Here is a 16,405-nt window from a genome sequence, read left to right on the forward strand (position 1 = left end):
AAGAGCTGCGGAGAAAGCCAGCGACGGTGTTGTTATTATTCATGTCAGTGTCGATGTTCGAGTTTCGATGTTGATAACGTTCGAGGCAAGGTTCCAGGGGACTACGGCCAGCTACAGTTGCCACGGGCTTAAATTTACTTAAAGGTAGCGGTGCGGTGTGGCCGTGGTAGGAACCACGTACCCAGGAGCTGTCCAGCGGACTACATCAGCAGCGGTGACGAATTTGTCCTGGTTAGCTGTTCTGTGGCAAGTCAGAGGTTCAGCCAGGGTGCGGGTGGAAGGGAGGGTCCTGGCATATGAGGGCCCGAGCTGCAGGTAACTTGCCATGGAATAGGTGGGGCGCGCTCAGGGGAAAGGAACTGTAGGAAAGGGAGTGGGTAGTGAAAATGGGCATTTGTGGCAGAAGTCGTTGGCACGGCGATTACTTGGATGTCCCTATGCGAAGCGATGGGAACATCGCTATTGGGCGCTCCGAGACCTCGGTTGCTTGACGAGGCCTGGAATGCATCGCCAAGGCTCTTGCCATTACTTTTACCCTGTATGTTGTGTGCCATTAATTTTACCCTGGTGGTAAATACTTTGCTTCTTAAAATTTAAAGCGAAATCTTGATTCCGGTCGCGCTGGGCTACATCAAGAATGGCACCTCCTGATGCATATACACCTAGGCTAATAAACCAGCTTCAAGGATATACCTCTATCGTTGCTGGGCATGTGGAAGCAGCGCCAGGCGTCGCGTACATGGAGCTTGCACGTCCGCATCGCCACAACAGTTTCCATGAGGAGCTCTGGGACGAATTCCCAAGAGTAAATCTTGCACATATCACCGGAATTTGAACTTTGCTTCTTTTAACGCCAGTCCCTTCCCCTGCTGCCACCTGCCCGCCCAATATCTCAACACTATCCTGCCGCCCAATCTTCCCCACGTTCCCCACCGCTGCTGTCCTCACGCAGGCGCTTCAGCAACTGGACGCACATCAAGACACGCGAGTGGTGGGTTTCGGAGCACCTATATAAGGTTCAGAACCACATCCCACACATATCCCGCATCATCATCGTCTTAATATTTGCATCTTTGCATCACGTAATCCCGGTAATCTTCCTTCTCCTCCTCTCAAAACACTTCCTCTCCTCATATACGATATACGTCATACACCGCACGCAGATCGTGGTTGCAGCTCAGGGCAAGAACTTCTGCGCGGGCATCGATGTGGGTTACCTCCAGCGTAACTTCGCCGCCATGACGTCATCTTCTGCTCCTGCGACTGCTGCCACTAGTCCGGCAGTAGCTTCTACAGCTACGGCGGGGGAGTCTGCCGCCGCAGCAGCAGCCGCTACCTCGGGTAGAGCGGAACCCTGCCCGGGTGCCCAACGTGCCGCTATGCGACGAAACATTCTCTACCTTCAGGACGCGTACTCGGAACTGGAAAGGTGTCGTGCACCCGTAATTGCTGCCGTGCAAGGTGAGGGTGCGAGAATGGAAAAAGAGGATGAGGGGGTACGCGGGGGAGCCTCTTTAGGCAACACCAGTTGGGTGGACAAATCGACACGACAAACCACCGAGTCGTGCAAGAAAGTGTAAGAGAGGGAGGAGTAGGCTTCAGACACGACGGGAAACATTTAAAGGAGGCTGTTGGGGGCTGTCGACGGATGGAAAGAAAGGATTCATGCCCGATGCCGTACTGCCGTACCACCTTCAGTATAGGGGAAAAGCTTACATTCCAGAAGAGCTCTTTCTCCACCTTCGCTTTGGTCCGATACGGTTCCTCTCAGGCCGCTGTATCGGTGGTGGAGTGGATCTAATCACTGCGTGCGACATCCGTATTTGCAGCCAGGACGCCTCCTTCTGCGTCAAGGTGCGTCGTCATAATGTCGGCTTGTAAAGGGTCATCGGCTCCATTCTTCGCAGTAGTACGGCAACAAGCAGATGTCAATGCGGGGCCGCACCGGAATGGGCAACTGAACAGCTCTATGTTGACCCGTACTTCGTCGTATATGCGCCATGTCGTACAGGAGGTGGATCTTGCAATCGCAGCGGATCTGGGGACCCTGCAACGCCTGCCGCATGTAGTTGGCCATGGTACGTTCGTACAGTGGTTGCCAGCGTGTATGCATGTATGTATGTACCGTGGTATGTAGTTGGTTGTCGAAAGGCAACATTTGTTTCTTTGGGTGTATGTCGATATGTGTGCGCGTGTATGTATGTAATTGCTTTCCAGGGATTTATTGCGTTTCTGTTTGCCTCAACCTCGTGTTTCAGGATATGATATGGTTAAGCAGAATGGGCCATAGAGGAGCAATGAGGCAACAAAGAAGAGCGAAAATGAACACCTTTTGATACGCCACCACCAAACCTGTACGACACTCTGCAGGTGTCGCCATCGACCTGGCTCTCACAGCGCGAACTGTGGACGCGGCGGAGGCGCGGCACATCGGCCTTGTCAGCACTGTCGTACCATTCACAGCCGACGTCGCCGCTAGCACCGGTAACGACAGCCCTGGCCGCGTCGCGGTGGTTGCGGCGGCGTTGCAGCTGGCTAGGGTGATCGCTTCCAAGCCCCAACTTGCCGTACAGGGAACCAAGCGAGTGCTGCTTCACGCCAGGTGGGTAAATGCCGGTAGCGCGTGTTGCTTGTTTAGGAAATATACGTCAGGGGATACGATTTAGGAAAGCAGGTCGCGCCGTGGGCACCCTTACTAGCTGCGAGCGAGGGCGCTCCAGCATTCCAGTTCGCCATCGCCATATGGTGACGATACCCCTCCTGGGGGGGTTGGGAACGAGAGTTGACGACGGGCTTCCTCCTGGCCCAATCGTTCGCATGCAGTGCCGTACCGTACGATATTCGCTTTCCAGCTTTTGCCTCTGACATCTCCACTGTATGCACTCCGTCAGGGTATATATGTATGTTGTTACAGGGTGGTTAACTTCGCCAGCGGCCCCCTTTCCCGGGGCAGTCCCTGCTCTCCCCTGCTAGAGGGGCACCCTAATCCGTCACCCCATCCGACTTCAGAATGTATTCGTTGAGTTCGGCAACTCACCACCAGCATCCAACCAAATCTAGCGGATCAACGGCGCATCAACTTAGTTCCTGGTCAGCTCGCAAGTTGATATATGTATGTATGTATGTATGTCATTACGAGTTGCCACGCCTGGTATCTGTTTTCCTTCCTAGGTGTCTCTTCCTCCGCATGTCTGTCTCCCTGTCTGTCTGTCACTCTGTCTGTTTGCCGATCTGTCCGTGTTTGTCCGTGCCCACGGCCGCAGGGACCAGCCGCGTGTCGCTGACGGTCTGGACTACGTGGCCACGTGGAACAGCGCCCAGCTCATCACACACGACCTCACGACCAGAATACTACTGGGAGGGACAGGTGGAGGTGGAGGGGCAGGGGGAGGGGCCGGTCGAAGCAGGGAAGGTTCCGGTGGTAGACCTTCCATGCAGCAGCGGTTGGAATCGGTTGTCCCGCGCTCGCGACTTTGATGCGCTGATGACAATTAGCTGTATGATCCGTTAGGGGTGCTGTTAGTACGGTACCTTGTGGCTTTGGAACGGTCGGTGTTGGGGGTCGATCATGGCCAAGTGCTTTGGAGGTGGAGGAGGGTCTACCCTGTTTGTTTATGGGGGGAGAGTGGAGTAAAGGATTTGTTTAGATGTTATATTAAGTACGATGATGCAATTCACTATCTGGATCCAACTATGTGTACCAACCTATAATGACATCAACTTTGTCTCTCCAGCAACACGGGAGGGAGTCCTTCCTTATTGGCACCTTTGGGTTGCCGCCTAGAACTATAAGCTTGCATAAAACCCTAAAACCCTAAAACCTCAAAGCGGCTTTAGTGTTAACAATAACAGCAGTAAAACATTGTACACACGGGTGGTAAAATGCCGCACAGGACTTTTCAAGACGGGAACTGCATGTGCACTATGAGTCCGCGGAATCTTAACTTTAGACATTCTTACAGGGAGCTCGCAAGGTCCCCTTTTACGGAGGAAAGCCGCGCCGGCAGGTCCCCGCCCCTCAGAAAGTCTGTTGCCGGAGATGCCGGCATAGCTCTTATGACTTCTTTATCGGTGCATACTACCTCATTCGGATCCGGTCGATATGGTCCAAATAGGTCCTGACCATGCGTGTCACCTCATAGGCATAGTATTGGTGATTTGGCCGTAGTGCTGTCGATAAGTGGTCTGCTCCTTCAAACTGTTTTCCGGATGATCAAACAATACGCAGGGTTTAACTATGGGTTTAATTGTTGGTTCAGAGATTGGAGATATCTGCAGAGCACGGCGCAGCCGCAAATTCGCACCTGAAGAAATAGTATTCGTAGTATTTATGTTATGGGCGATAAATACCCCACACCAGACGCAAACCTTCCTCAAAAGCGTTATATTCGCCGCTGTACATTAAAGCGGCGGCATAACCGGAGGATGCAGTCTGAAGCACCTTCCCTTCACCTCGCTCGCCCTCGCAGGGGACCAGCAATGGCAAGTGCAGAGGCAGGGAGCCCCCCGCCTACGTAAAGGGGGCCGCCACCGCCCTCCTTTCTAACGCGCGTGTGTATGCGTGTGTGTTCGCGCTCCTGTACTCCTGCTCTCTTCCCTCCCTACCCCCGCTATCCCTACTCCTCCCGCTATACCTCGCCCTCCCCTCACGCCTGCTCCTCTATACACCCACCCTCCCCCTCTCCGCCCTCCCCCTCCCCCCAATCCGGCGGTGCAGTGAACGTCATCCCCCGCCAGCTCAGGCGCCAGGCATGCAGCCCGACCCGCCAGTCCAGCATGGGCAGCTGCTCCACCTGGGAAACCAGATCCGGATCTTCCACGACACCGGATTCACCCACCAGGTAGCCCTGTCGTATTTGGATGCCGTACACACGAGCCGCAGTGGAACGGTACAATGAGGAGGGAGGTAAAACCCTAAGTGTTGTTCCTCCCACACAGCCGCCCGCCCTTCCTTGCCCCCCGTCTCCCCCGTCCCCCCCCCCTAACAGGCTCCCTCATACACCCTCCCACATCTCCCCCGTCCCGCCTTACTGAGAAGCTAGGCAGCCTAGCTAGTAGTTATAGCAATGAACTGTTTCCTCTCTCCCTTCCTTTATGCTGGCCAAAAAAACAGAAACAGAATAAAGGAAACCTTGTACGGCGGTAGCTTTAGCTCTTACCGCAATGGGCGCGTACATGACGTCGCCCACCAGAGGACGCCCGATCGATGCCAGCTGGGCGCGAATCTGATGTGTGCGCCCCGTGTGCAGGTCGATTGTGCTCTCGTACAGCCGCCGCGGCGGGGGCGCCTCCATGGGGGTGGTGGGGGATTGGTTGTTGGAGGGGGGGGTGCGGCCGGACACGTTGGGGAAGGGTTTCGCCACCGCCGTCGTTGCTGACAACACCGGCATCGACACCGAATTGTTGTTGGTATTATTGTGGTTGCTTTTCTTGTCGGTGGCTGTGATGTCGGCGCCAAAGATGGGCGTGGTTTGCGGATGTGCGGTAGAGTTCGAAATGCCGTCGCTTTGCTGCTGTACAGGATGCACTGCACAGCCGCAACTGTCAACCAATAACTGTCGCCGTACCTCTTTTTGCGACCCAGATGGTATCAGTTGCTCCTCTTCATCCCTCCGCTGGTGCTGTTGTTGCTGGGGCTCATGGACATATGTCTGTTGTCGGTTACCGTTATGGTGGTTGTGGTCTCGGAGGTCGCCTTCGCTGTCTTGCAGGTGGAAATTGCGGTTGCTGCTCCCCCCCATATGCTGCTCCTGGTGTTGCCGTACGGCAGTGCCGTGCACGGCATCCTGCCCTCTCCCGCCAAAATGCTGTTGGTACCAAGCCATCGCCCCAGTGTGCTCCTGAAACCGCCGGGGTAATGGTGGTGGTACGGATGTTGGGTGCGGGGTGGAGGCGAGGGGTTCTGGCAAAGGGTTAGGAAATGCGCAGAGCTGTCCAGGAGCTGCCAACAAAATCCATTTTTGGATATTTCGGTCTGTACAGCTGTACAGAGCCACTCTCCTGTAAAATTTCCTTTTCCCAGTGCTTGCTCGTACAAACCACGTAACGAGCGATCTCCCAATGTACGACACATGGCCAACAAACCCCAAGCCAGTGCCCCCCTACCCTAGGGTTTCGAAGCCTCCCCGTGTTTTCATACACTCCCCCTCCATTCACGCCTCTCTCCATTTTCCGTTCAATGGAGATCGGATTGACAGTCGGGTCACTTATAGTCCTTACCCGGCACTCCCGTACATCCAACCGACATAACCGCCATCGTGCATGTGCTGTACGGCTCAACAACCGGGGGCCCCGGGGCCGCAAGTTGCCGCCGCCCAGCACCGGTGCCCCCTCATTAAATGGACCGTCGTACATGTAGTGCTCAAGCGTGCCTAATGGCACGGGACTGTACGTCAATCCCTTGTACGTCTTGATCAGTCCCGCCTCGCGGTCTTGGAGGGAACGTTTGAATGCCTTATTGGCCTCTTTCGTACGGGAAAGTACGACAACGCCTGTCGTCCATTGGTCCAATCGATGGCACACCTGGCGTACAACATTCGTTGCGGGAAGAGCATCCAGGAGCAAAGACCGCCCCAAGAATTGTTTTTCATGAAATAATAAAAGAGAGTACGACAGGGACCGTACGCGATTGCTAAGAAGAATGTCAGGGAGATGTAAATTACATTACAAATTAGGTACAAGAATTTAAGTTAATAACTCCCCTAATCCAACTTAGATGCCATCACTGCAGAGCATCCTAAACCTCAAACTCAGCCCTGCACTCGCCAGGAGCCCGCCCGCCCCGTATTCCTACAACAAGCCCCTACCACCCCCACACAGCCTCCCCACACACTCACCCTCCGCCGCCGTCTCCATAGTTGCTCCTCTCCCCCTCTCCCCTCCAGATTCCCCTCCCTAACCTCCCCACGACCCCCTTCCCTCCCTCCCTCCAGCCACTCCCTTCCACCCCCTCTCCCTCCGCCTCCCTTTCCCCCGTCCCTCCCTCCCGTCTCTCCCTCCCTCCCACTCCCCCCTACCTCCCTACCTCCCTTTCCCCCCTCCCTCCCGTCTCCCCCTCCCTCCCTCCCGTCTCTCCCTCCCTCCCACTCCTCCTCCCCCCTACCTCCAGTCCCTCCATCCCCAGCGCTCTCCCCACACAGCTGGCGAGCTCCTCCAGGGCGTTGCTCTCGTGCCGCATGCAGGGCAGTCCGGCGGGCTTGTTGACCACCACGTAGTCCGAGTCGCAGTGGAGAACACGACGGGGCCTGCGGGGATGGAGGGGCAAGGGGGTGAGGGGATAGCAGGGGGTGTATGTCTGTGTGTGTGCGTGTGTATAAGCAATTGTGGGCGTGCGCTTTCTTCATTGAAATTGGCGAGCCAGGTGAAAGGAAAACCACGGGATGCAATATGTGATCCGGAGCACACACGCACACGTACAGCTACCCCACATGCCCACTGCTCAGATAATAAATATACACACACATGCAGGCAGGCAGGCAGGCAGGCAGGCACGTACCAGTCGGCGCAGTAGCAGGCTGGGTATCGTTTGGGTCGGGGGTGTACTCGTACGTAGTGACCACGTGGTACGACAGCCGCTGTGGGGGCCACGGGCAGCTCCAGTGAGCGCATCCAGTTGATGAAGTCGAGACCCTTCTGCGGTACACCCACGTACACGGCCCCCAGCTGAAGCAACTCCAGAGCGCGGGCTCGCCCGAATTCTATTGCGGCGGCGGCGACAGGTTCTTCTTTATCTTTTCCGGCGAAAGGGGCAGGAGGAGGAGGAGGAGCAGCTGCGTAGAGTGGGGATGGGGCGCGGGGGAAAACGATGTATATAGCAGGACTTTTGCGGTGGAAGGTGTGGGGTGGAGTGGGGTGGGGTGGTCATGGGATGGCTTCGTAGGGGGGTTGGAAATGAAAACTCAAACCTATATAATGGCGGAGGAAATACTTCGCAAGTCGCAGTGGCCATGATTTGTCATGATACTGTCATGTGGCACCAAAAAGACCTACGGCCTCCGTCCTGCGATGACATAGTCCTAAGGACGCTTACCGGCCGCAGCGTTCGCGAGGATGTGCTCCACCACATCCAAGAGTTGAACTTCCTCTAATACTTTAAACCTGATGCTATGCTCCTGACGACAAGACAAAAGGACGCAATTGAGGGTGACGGCCGCATTGACAGGTAGCAAAGAAGTGAAGGAGAAGCAAAGCAACCTCACATTACTATCAACTGGTTCCAGCGACATGGACTTATTGCTGCAAAAGGCGCTGCTCCGTCTGGAAACCGTCTGTCGGCGCCGGGCTGGGGCGCATGGAGCGCATAAAGGCGGTCGCTGGTGCTTAAGGAACGGAACAAGAGCCATTGCTCATCGAATATATATTTAAAGCATACCCCAGATGTAACGATCATCCAAGATTGAGCTAGGTCATGGGGCACGAGTGAGAATATAGTTACGCCTGATACCTGACAACCGAATAAGACACATAGTCAAGAGTCAACCATCAGCTGATAATCGCACTGCCTGTACATACATGCTTCAGCTATTTTTCCCTGAACCTGGCAGTGGCGATTTGCTGCGCATTGACAGGAACCATGCAAGGCACTTGCTTCGGGTTTCACTGCGAGCTCATTACGCGGATCTTCACCGCCGTCATTACCGCCTCGCCCTGGCCGAATTGCAATATGGGTCCGTGCTTCTTGCGGCTAGCTGTTGCATCATGGGACTTGCAATCAGCTGGAGATGAGCATTGCACGATGAACGGCACACATGACAAATGGGTCAGGTACGGCTGTCGGGAAGTTCCAATTGGGGTTAAATGTTGAGGAGTTACATATGCGGAGCAGCTCGTTAAACCTGATCGATTGACTGGCACGCTGATGCACGTTATGAATCGCAGAACCGGGTCAAACATGGTCAGCAGACGGTGTACTAGATGAGCATTGGTGCTTACGGAAAATACAATAAACCGAATTGTTGAAGGCAGCTTACTCAGCAGACCGTCAGAGCGCTGTGGTTGTGATTACGTTCGTAATTGCGGACGCATGAAAGATGAAGGGCTTGCAACTGTCCGGTACATCCCCAAGGAGGCATCCTATGCTAAGATCAAACCCTCCATGACCATGGATGTAAGATGCATTTCCATAGGGTCTAGCATTGACGCTTTCTGGCCTGTGGGGCTGCGGTTTCAACGGTGCCGTACCAGCACCGCTGCATTCTCGGATTGTTCCCGTGCGGGCGAGAACTCATAGCCATATGTCATATAAAGCTTAGCTGGGATTGGTGCGTTTTATTCGATATCGCATAACGCAGTCCTGTGTCGCAAAAACTGTTAACACCACCCTTCCACATCTTGCACAACTACATCTTGTTTTCGTAGTAGCGTTTCCGTGATGCTATTACAATCTATTCCTAGCAAGGGAGTATGTAAACGTCCGAACAAATACCTTTTTTACTTGCGTCCGGAACAGCTGAATGGAAAGGTTTAATGCAGAAGGCGACGGAGCCGATATGCCCCTTGTTTGCATCGGAATTGCTTCCCAGGTCTTGATAAAGGCATTCCGGCACAGCCTCCCCATGAGATACACAACCTAACCAGAAGCAATGAAGACACCGTTCCACGGGGCTTTAAGCCTCCTGGTGTTCCTCCTTACCATCATCTGCACGTATGCACTCGCGCCACAAGGCGCGAGTCTTCACATCCCCCGCACGCGCTGGAGTGTGCCCATCTCCTTCTGCTGGATTCCATGGTTTGCAACCGGCCTACTGCTCCTCTTCCAAGCTCTGAGCTTTAAGGAAGTGGGAGCCGCGCTTGTCGGCGAGGGCAGCCTCAGACCATCCTCCATCATCGTCACCTACATGTCCCTCGCCTACCTAGCCGTCTCCTGCGAAATCACCGGTTTGTATTCATGGTTAGCTCTCCACGCGGCTAGGTGGTCTCGAGGCAAACCAGTCCTTCTGCTAGCCGTCTTTTTCGCTTTATCAGGAGCGTTGACCGCGGCCATCGGCCCAGATGTCAGCTTGGTCGCGTTGACTCCCGTGGCCATCTACACAGCCGGAGCCGCCAATTTGGATCCCATGGCCATGGCCGCGACCCACTTGGGGTCCGTGTCCCTTTGGGGCATGTTGGTCCCCGTCGCCGGCCCGATCAACATCCTTACCTCCCACGCCTTCCAGCTCACCTTCATGCGCTTCCTGGGCTGGATGGCTCTGCCTACCTGCGGTGTGTTGTATGTATGTCTGTGTGTCCGTTGGGGAAAACAGTGAAAGTTTCACAGTGAGCGGGTCGGGGGAGAGGGGAAACCATGTGCAGGAATTCTTACAGTTTAGACATTGGGAGTTGATCGTTTGTTTCTAACGACCAACTACCAATGTCTAAATTTGTGTCGAGGGATGGAAAGGGGCCTGGTGCGTGTGAACGGGCAAAGGGGAAGGGTTACAGGGAAACTGAAAGACCGCCGAGTTCAGACGCCACAGATGGTTGGGGGAGCGTGGGTCGGGGCGGGAGCAGCGCGAAGGGGAATGATGGAGGGGCGCTGTGAGTGATGTCACTGTGAGAGACTTGGGGTTGGAGGGGCCCCAGTCGGCAAATAGCTTCCTTTCTCCCCCCATGTCCTCATGGCCCATCCCCACATCCCAATTTTCACTCATTTTGCTTCACTCAAGTGCTAACTCCGCTTCGTCCCCACTCGCTCACCTCATCCATGCTTGGAACGCAGGCAGCTGAAATGCTTTTACATAGATCTGTCGCTTAGACAGGTTTTCCCCCACCCCCCAACCCACCCCCCTATGACCCGACCGCAGCCGCCGCAGTGGTGATGTTCGGGCTGCTGTACGTGCTGTTGCACAGAAGCCGCGTGGCAGCACTGGCAGCGCGGTGCGATCCAGTGACAGCAACAACCGTCGCCGCGGCTGCTGCCACATTGCCGTATCCTGACCCGGGGGTCATGTTGCATGACCAGGTAGACGAGCGCTCGGCAGGAAGAGGAGGGAAAGGAAGAGGAGGGAAAGGAAGAGGAGGGGAGGGTGAGGAAGAAGGAGGAGCTTTAATTATCATTGCACGTGTGCCATGTGTGTTGTAAGCTGGGGTAGTGTCTTTTGTGTGTGTTTTGTGTGCCCCGCATCCCCTGTGTGTCCTTGTTCTTCACTACCAACCCCAAACGAGTTCTGATACCCGCTCACCCACTTACCCATTCGCTCAGAGTCACTCAACCGCTTGTCTACCACCTCTGCGCCCCTTCACACCCTCTTCCACCAACACCTCCTAACATACCCCTCCCCCAACCCTCACCCGTACATGCATACAATCATACATACATACGCACGTCCCCAGGTAGGCGCCGCCTGCAGCTCCGCCCTCCTGGCTGGTTGTCTGCTGGCGCTGCTGGTGGCTCCCTGGCTGAGGTGGAGCGGGGAGCTGGTGGCGGCGGTGTTCGCGGCGGTGGCGGCCATTTACAACCTTGTGGCTGGGGGCGGGGGCCCGCTGCCGCTGAGGGTCGCCATCGGCCGCCGCAGCGCCTACGAGCGGAGAAGACGACTGCAGGCTGAGCTGGCTCGGCAGGTGGGTGCTGAGTACGTGTTTGTGTGTGTGGTGGGGGGAGGGGAAGTGCGGGTAATGTGGTATGGGAGTAGTGATAGTGGTTGTGGAAGGTAGTGGAGGGGGATTGGGATGAGTGAGGGTGATGGGGTACGAGCGAACCTCAGACACGGTTGGGCCGGGGCGGGGAGGGGGGGGGGTAAGTAGTGGGTTTAGTAGTAGGGTACTCTGCGACTCAGAACCTATGCTGCTCAACAAGAACACACACGCACCTTACTCCACACACACACCACCTCCACCTCCACCTCCTCCTCCGTCCATGTCAGTACACACAGTCTTCTGACTTAGGCCTCTTACGCTCCCGCGGCAACCGCAGCCGGGCCCATCCCTTCAGCAGTTTGGTGCTTTGGACCTCGGCAGCACTTTGTTACATATTTCTTTACTCGCACATGATCCCCTCCTTCCTCGGCGCCTTCTTCACCCCCCCACACCATCGCCACCACGCACCACCTCCGTTTCCACCATCCCGAACCCCGCAACCCATTCAACTCCCAACCCACTCACCCACCCACCACCACCGCCACGTCGTCAGGGTCACCAGTGGGTGGTAAGTGATGAGGACCTGGCGGACCTCCTCCTGTCGGCGGCTCACAACCGCCAGGCATCACTCACGAGACTGGCAGCAGCAACTGCTAACAGAGTCACGGCTTCAGCTACGTATAGTACAGCGGCGGCGGCGGCGGCAATCGGAGGTGGCGGCGGAGCCTCCATCCATCGGCGGCCCTCCTCTGGTTGTGATGGAAGCGTTAGAGCTGACGGCGGCGGCGGCGGTTGCGGTGTGAGGTTTTCGTCTACTGGTACGGGTATCACAAGCTGCGGGAGTCTAAGCCGTCACAGCCTGACTAGCCTGGCATCGCTTGGGGCTGGCGGCGGTAGCGGCGGAGGCGGCGATGGCGGGCTGCCTTCGCCTGTACGGCGGTGGTTTTCCCGCCGGTGGTCGTCGTTCCGTGGCTTTTTGCTGCCACCCGCCGCCGGCTGTGAGCTGCTGGAAGCCGCGGCGGAGGCGAGGGCGGATCTGGGCATGCTGGCGGAGTACGGCGCCGCCGCCGGTAGCACAGTGGCCACACAAGCATGGAATGGTCGTCCTGACGGGGCCGCCGCGGCCGCTGCCGGGGCCGGCAGCAGCAGCAGCAAGGGCCCGTCATTGCATTCGTGGATGAGCTTAGAGCTGCAGCACCTACTGACCCACGGGACGGCCGCAGTGCCGTCGGACTCCTTAGAATGGTGGGCCGCCGCCGCGTCGGCTGCACAGGGGATGCTGTGGACAGAGCCTGGAAGTCTGGCGGAGGCCGCTCTTTTGTCTCAGTCGGTGGGAACGTACCAAGGTGGTGGCGGCGATCTGCTCGTAGCCGACGCCGGTGACGAAGTCAGAAACGGTGGCGGCGCCACAACCTGTAGCGGTATCGGAGGCGGAGGCGGCTGGCGGTGGATTAGTTCCTCGGCTGGAACAGTCGATGGTGTCGGCGGCGCCGCCGGCGGTTGCGGAGCCCGGCGGAGGAGGAGTTTGACCGCACAGAGCCCTTTCGCCAACGCCGCCGCGATGGCCTCCTCGGACTGGGATGGTTGCCCGGCGATCGCGTCGGCCTGCGGAGCGGCTGCTGACGTCGCTACGACGACCGTAACCGCGGACGCGAATCCAGATGACGGTGTACGGCAGGCCGCGGTCATTGACGGCCACCGCAGGCAGCAGTCCTGCGAGGACGTGAGCGCCGTTGTGCAGCGTACCCCTGGGGCTGCCCGTTCTCAGGCGGGGCTCCGCACGTCAGCTGATGACCCATGGGACGCTCGTGGCGCGGCGGATGGGGGCCGCGATGGCAACGTCGGCGTCGACGGCAGCTGCGGTCAGGAGGTTGGAAGCGGACGCGAGCAGGAGCCCCCGAGTAGCGGACCGGACACTGCGAGCCGCATTCTGCGGGCGGTGTCTTTGGAAGGGGGATACGGCCGCGGCGGCGCCGCTACTGCTGCGGCGGTGGCGGCGGCGGCAACTGTCGCCGATCCCGCAGGATCCGTTCTTTCGCTGCACCGCCAGCCATCCTCTCATCCGTTACAGACATCGCCGCTGCATCCACAGAGCCCGCCAAGGCTGTCGTACGGCGGCGGCTACCACGGGGGGAACGACGAGCGGTATGCCCTCACAATCATGGCTCCACCGCCGGCGGATCGCGATGCCGCGGGGAGCCCGGCAGCGGCGAGGCTGCTCCCGCTGCCGCCGCCGCTGCAGCGTCGTCAGACTCTGCCGTCCGCGTTGGGTTTTGAGGGTCTCTTTGGCTGCTGGCGGCGTGGTACGGTACATCAAGGGGGAACGGCAGCGGAATCGGCGGCGTTGCTACCCGCTTGCGCTGCGGCCAGCGACGACCCGTGTCACACGGCGTTAAGGCCGCTGCCGCTGCCGGTGCCGCCGGCGGCGGGGCAAACGGCGGCAGCTGGAAAGACCGAGCCAACCGAAGATGAGGCGAAGTGGCCGCACCGTATTTCTGTACATGCGTTCCACATCAACCGGCACCTGAACAGCTCATCAAGCCTCGGGGGAGGTCTGGATGATAATGCAAGCGGCTACAACAAGAGCCCCGCGGTGACAGCGATGGCGACGGCGCCGTCACCGCGGTGCAATCCCATCCAGGACCTAATGGACGTCAGCCCCTCCCGCCGCCTCGCCCCCTTTCCCTCCACATCCACCTCCGCGGCCGCCGCCGCCGCCCCAACTGCGCTCGGCGTCATTCTCTCAGCCGATGGTGCCCCGGAGCGATGTTACAACTACGCCGGTGGAGGTGGCGGCGGCTGCGGCGGCGACGGTCGCGATGGTGCAGATGGCAGCTGCGGTGGCGGCGGCGGGGGTTTTAGCCGCTGTATGAGCTTTGCTGGTAGCAGGGTTAGCTATGGTGGAGGCGGCGGAGGCAACTCTGCCACCCCCCGCATTTCCCCCGGCGCCGCCACTTATCCCACCACCACCACCACCCCTGCTATTGTCACTGGTGGCTGGGGCAGTAGCACCTATAAGCTGAGGCGGCCGTCCGTGGCGTTGCTGCTGCTGGGCTCCCGGGAGGTGAGTGTGGGGGATGAGAAGTGGGAGTGAGCGAGAGTGGGAAGCGGAGGGTGCGGTCTTTGGATGATTTGGTTGTTTGGTCGATTGATCGACTTGTCACAATGTGAGGTGTGATGGCGTGTAGCGTGTGTGTGTGTCTGTCTGTCTGTGTGTGTGTGTGTGTGTACCCGAAGGGGACACACACCGACATAAGATAGACCATACAATTGCAAAAGGTCAAAACGAACCGAAGACCTGGTATATAGCCCCTGCAGTGTGATGGTGGGGGGGGCCAGAAACTGGCGAGGAGGGCAGATGAGCCGAGTGAGATGTGTGTCTCGGTGTCTCGGTGGGTGTGGGGTCGTGTCTCCGGACGGGGGGATGCAGAGATCCTCAGCTGACTGTTGGAAGGCGGGAAAGCGCCACCTGCCGGCTGTGCACCCCTCGTCTTCCTCCTCCTCCTCCGCCTTGTCCTCCTTGTCCTTGTCCTCCTGCTCGCGTGCCTCAGCTCACATACATACATACGTACGTACGTACATACGCAAGCACACACATGCGACATTCGCACACACGTATGCACAAACCCCCCACATGTGTATTCATGTATTCATGTACGTATATCCGCAGGTGAGCTTCCTGGGTACCTTTACCGCTCTGCCTTGGGCAAATATCGTGCTCATGTTGGGCTGGTTCGTACTGGTGGAGGCCATGCAGGTGAGTGGGCGCCAGGAGGTGGTCGGGTTGGTTTCGGAGCCGGGCTTGGTCTGCGGTGCTGGCCTGCGGAAGGGTGAGGGTGAAGAGGTTGAGGTGTGGTGCGGTGCGGTAAGGAGGCCGCCACGCGCATGCTGGTCCATATCCCTGGAGACCATCGCCCACTGCCGCCCTGTCAACGCTTGCCTTGGGCCGTCATGGGTGTCACTGTCCCGTGGGTCACATGTGCCACTCTGACCCGTTCCACCTTTACCCTCGCGTCGGTTTACGAACGCCCCGCATCGGCCCCTGACACGTCCCCCGCTGGACCCTCCGTGGGATGATCTACGCAGGTACACGGCTGGCTGGACGCTCTAGCTCGCTGCCTCACCGCCATCGTCGACGCCAAGGACCCCCTGCAACTCTCCTCCTCCTCTTCGCCCTCTTCGCCCTCTTCGCCCTCCTACTCCACGGATGACGTCACAGTCATCCGTACCGCCGCAGCCACTCCCGCCTCCGTCGTCGCGGGTGCAGTCTTCGCGATCGGCTGGTTGTCAGTCCTCCTGTCCATCGGTATGACCGGCCAGTCCACCGCGCTGCTCCTGGCTCGAGTCATAATGCGCCCGGAGTTCCTCCAGCTCCTCGTCCCGCAATACCAACAACAACAACAACAACAACAGCAGCTTCTCCAACTGCAACAGCAGCAGCTACAGGTGTCAGCTAGCGGCAGCACCGCGCTAACAAACACCAGCAGCATTGCCGATACTGGTACAGCTACTGCCACCTTTAGCGATCTAGGCCGTAATGGTTTCGGAGCTTCAGCGCACCGCGGCGCCCAGCTGGCGCTAGTGGTGGCGGCCAATCTGGCGCCTGCGCTGTCCCTCAGCGGTTCATTGACGGCATTACGATGGGGGCTAGGGCTGCGGGAGATGGGAGTACGGATGCGATGCTGCAAGATCTTGGTTTCGGGGCTGGCCCCGGCGGCACTGGCCGGTATGGCAGTGGCGCTGCTAGTATTGTGGATTCAGTGCATCGTGTGGCAGTAGGCAGGTGCGTGTACATCTGTATGTATGTATGTATGTATGTATGTATGTATTCGTATGTGTTTAGCGAGCCTCA

General features: G+C 57.8%; 3 protein-coding genes across 3 annotated transcripts; 2 read left to right on the forward strand and 1 right to left on the reverse strand.

Moving 5' to 3' along the window:
• The first annotated feature begins 603 nt into the window (after positions 1–603).
• Positions 604–4,948, forward strand: VOLCADRAFT_80880 (uncharacterized protein). The gene is made up of 8 exons (XM_002949861.1): positions 604–805; positions 953–991; positions 1,164–1,461; positions 1,772–1,854; positions 2,012–2,078; positions 2,371–2,602; positions 3,264–3,367; positions 4,718–4,948. The coding sequence occupies exons 1-8, from the start codon at positions 638–640 to the stop codon at positions 4,843–4,845; spliced, it is 1,119 nt and encodes a 372-aa protein (XP_002949907.1). The 5' UTR covers positions 604–637; the 3' UTR covers positions 4,846–4,948.
• Positions 4,949–5,159: 211 nt separating this feature from the next.
• On the reverse strand, positions 5,160–9,240 carry VOLCADRAFT_90418 (uncharacterized protein; the record flags this gene model as incomplete). Its single annotated transcript, XM_002949964.1, has 7 exons — positions 5,160–5,288; positions 5,568–5,840; positions 6,220–6,522; positions 7,103–7,244; positions 7,496–7,769; positions 8,030–8,111; positions 9,181–9,240. Coding segments are annotated over 7 exons (1,263 nt in total), but the record flags the coding sequence as incomplete, so codon positions are not given.
• A 341-nt stretch (positions 9,241–9,581) lies between these two features.
• VOLCADRAFT_90419 (uncharacterized protein) lies at positions 9,582–16,332 on the forward strand (the record flags this gene model as incomplete). Its single annotated transcript, XM_002949862.1, has 7 exons — positions 9,582–10,200; positions 10,782–10,939; positions 11,311–11,538; positions 12,107–14,178; positions 14,560–14,617; positions 15,224–15,310; positions 15,640–16,332. 7 exons carry the CDS (start codon positions 9,582–9,584, stop codon positions 16,330–16,332), a joined length of 3,915 nt encoding a protein of 1,304 aa, XP_002949908.1.
• Between the last annotated feature and the right edge of the window lie 73 nt (positions 16,333–16,405).

This window comes from Volvox carteri (assembly GCF_000143455.1).
Source record: "Volvox carteri f. nagariensis unplaced genomic scaffold VOLCAscaffold_16, whole genome shotgun sequence".
Lineage (NCBI taxonomy): Eukaryota > Viridiplantae > Chlorophyta > Chlorophyceae > Chlamydomonadales > Volvocaceae > Volvox > Volvox carteri.

What these genes read in the sequence shown, in the direction of transcription:
- VOLCADRAFT_80880 (XM_002949861.1), top strand. Translation starts at nt 638, where the DNA reads ATGGCACCTCCTGATGCATATACACCTAGGCTAATAAACCAGCTTCAA. An exon ending in CACATCAAGACACGCGAGTG is followed by an intron (nt 992 to 1,163) that starts GTGGGTTTCGGA and finishes CACCGCACGCAG; the next exon opens with ATCGTGGTTGCAGCTCAGGG. An exon ending in CGTAATTGCTGCCGTGCAAG is followed by an intron (nt 1,462 to 1,771) that starts GTGAGGGTGCGA and finishes GGTTCCTCTCAG; the next exon opens with GCCGCTGTATCGGTGGTGGA.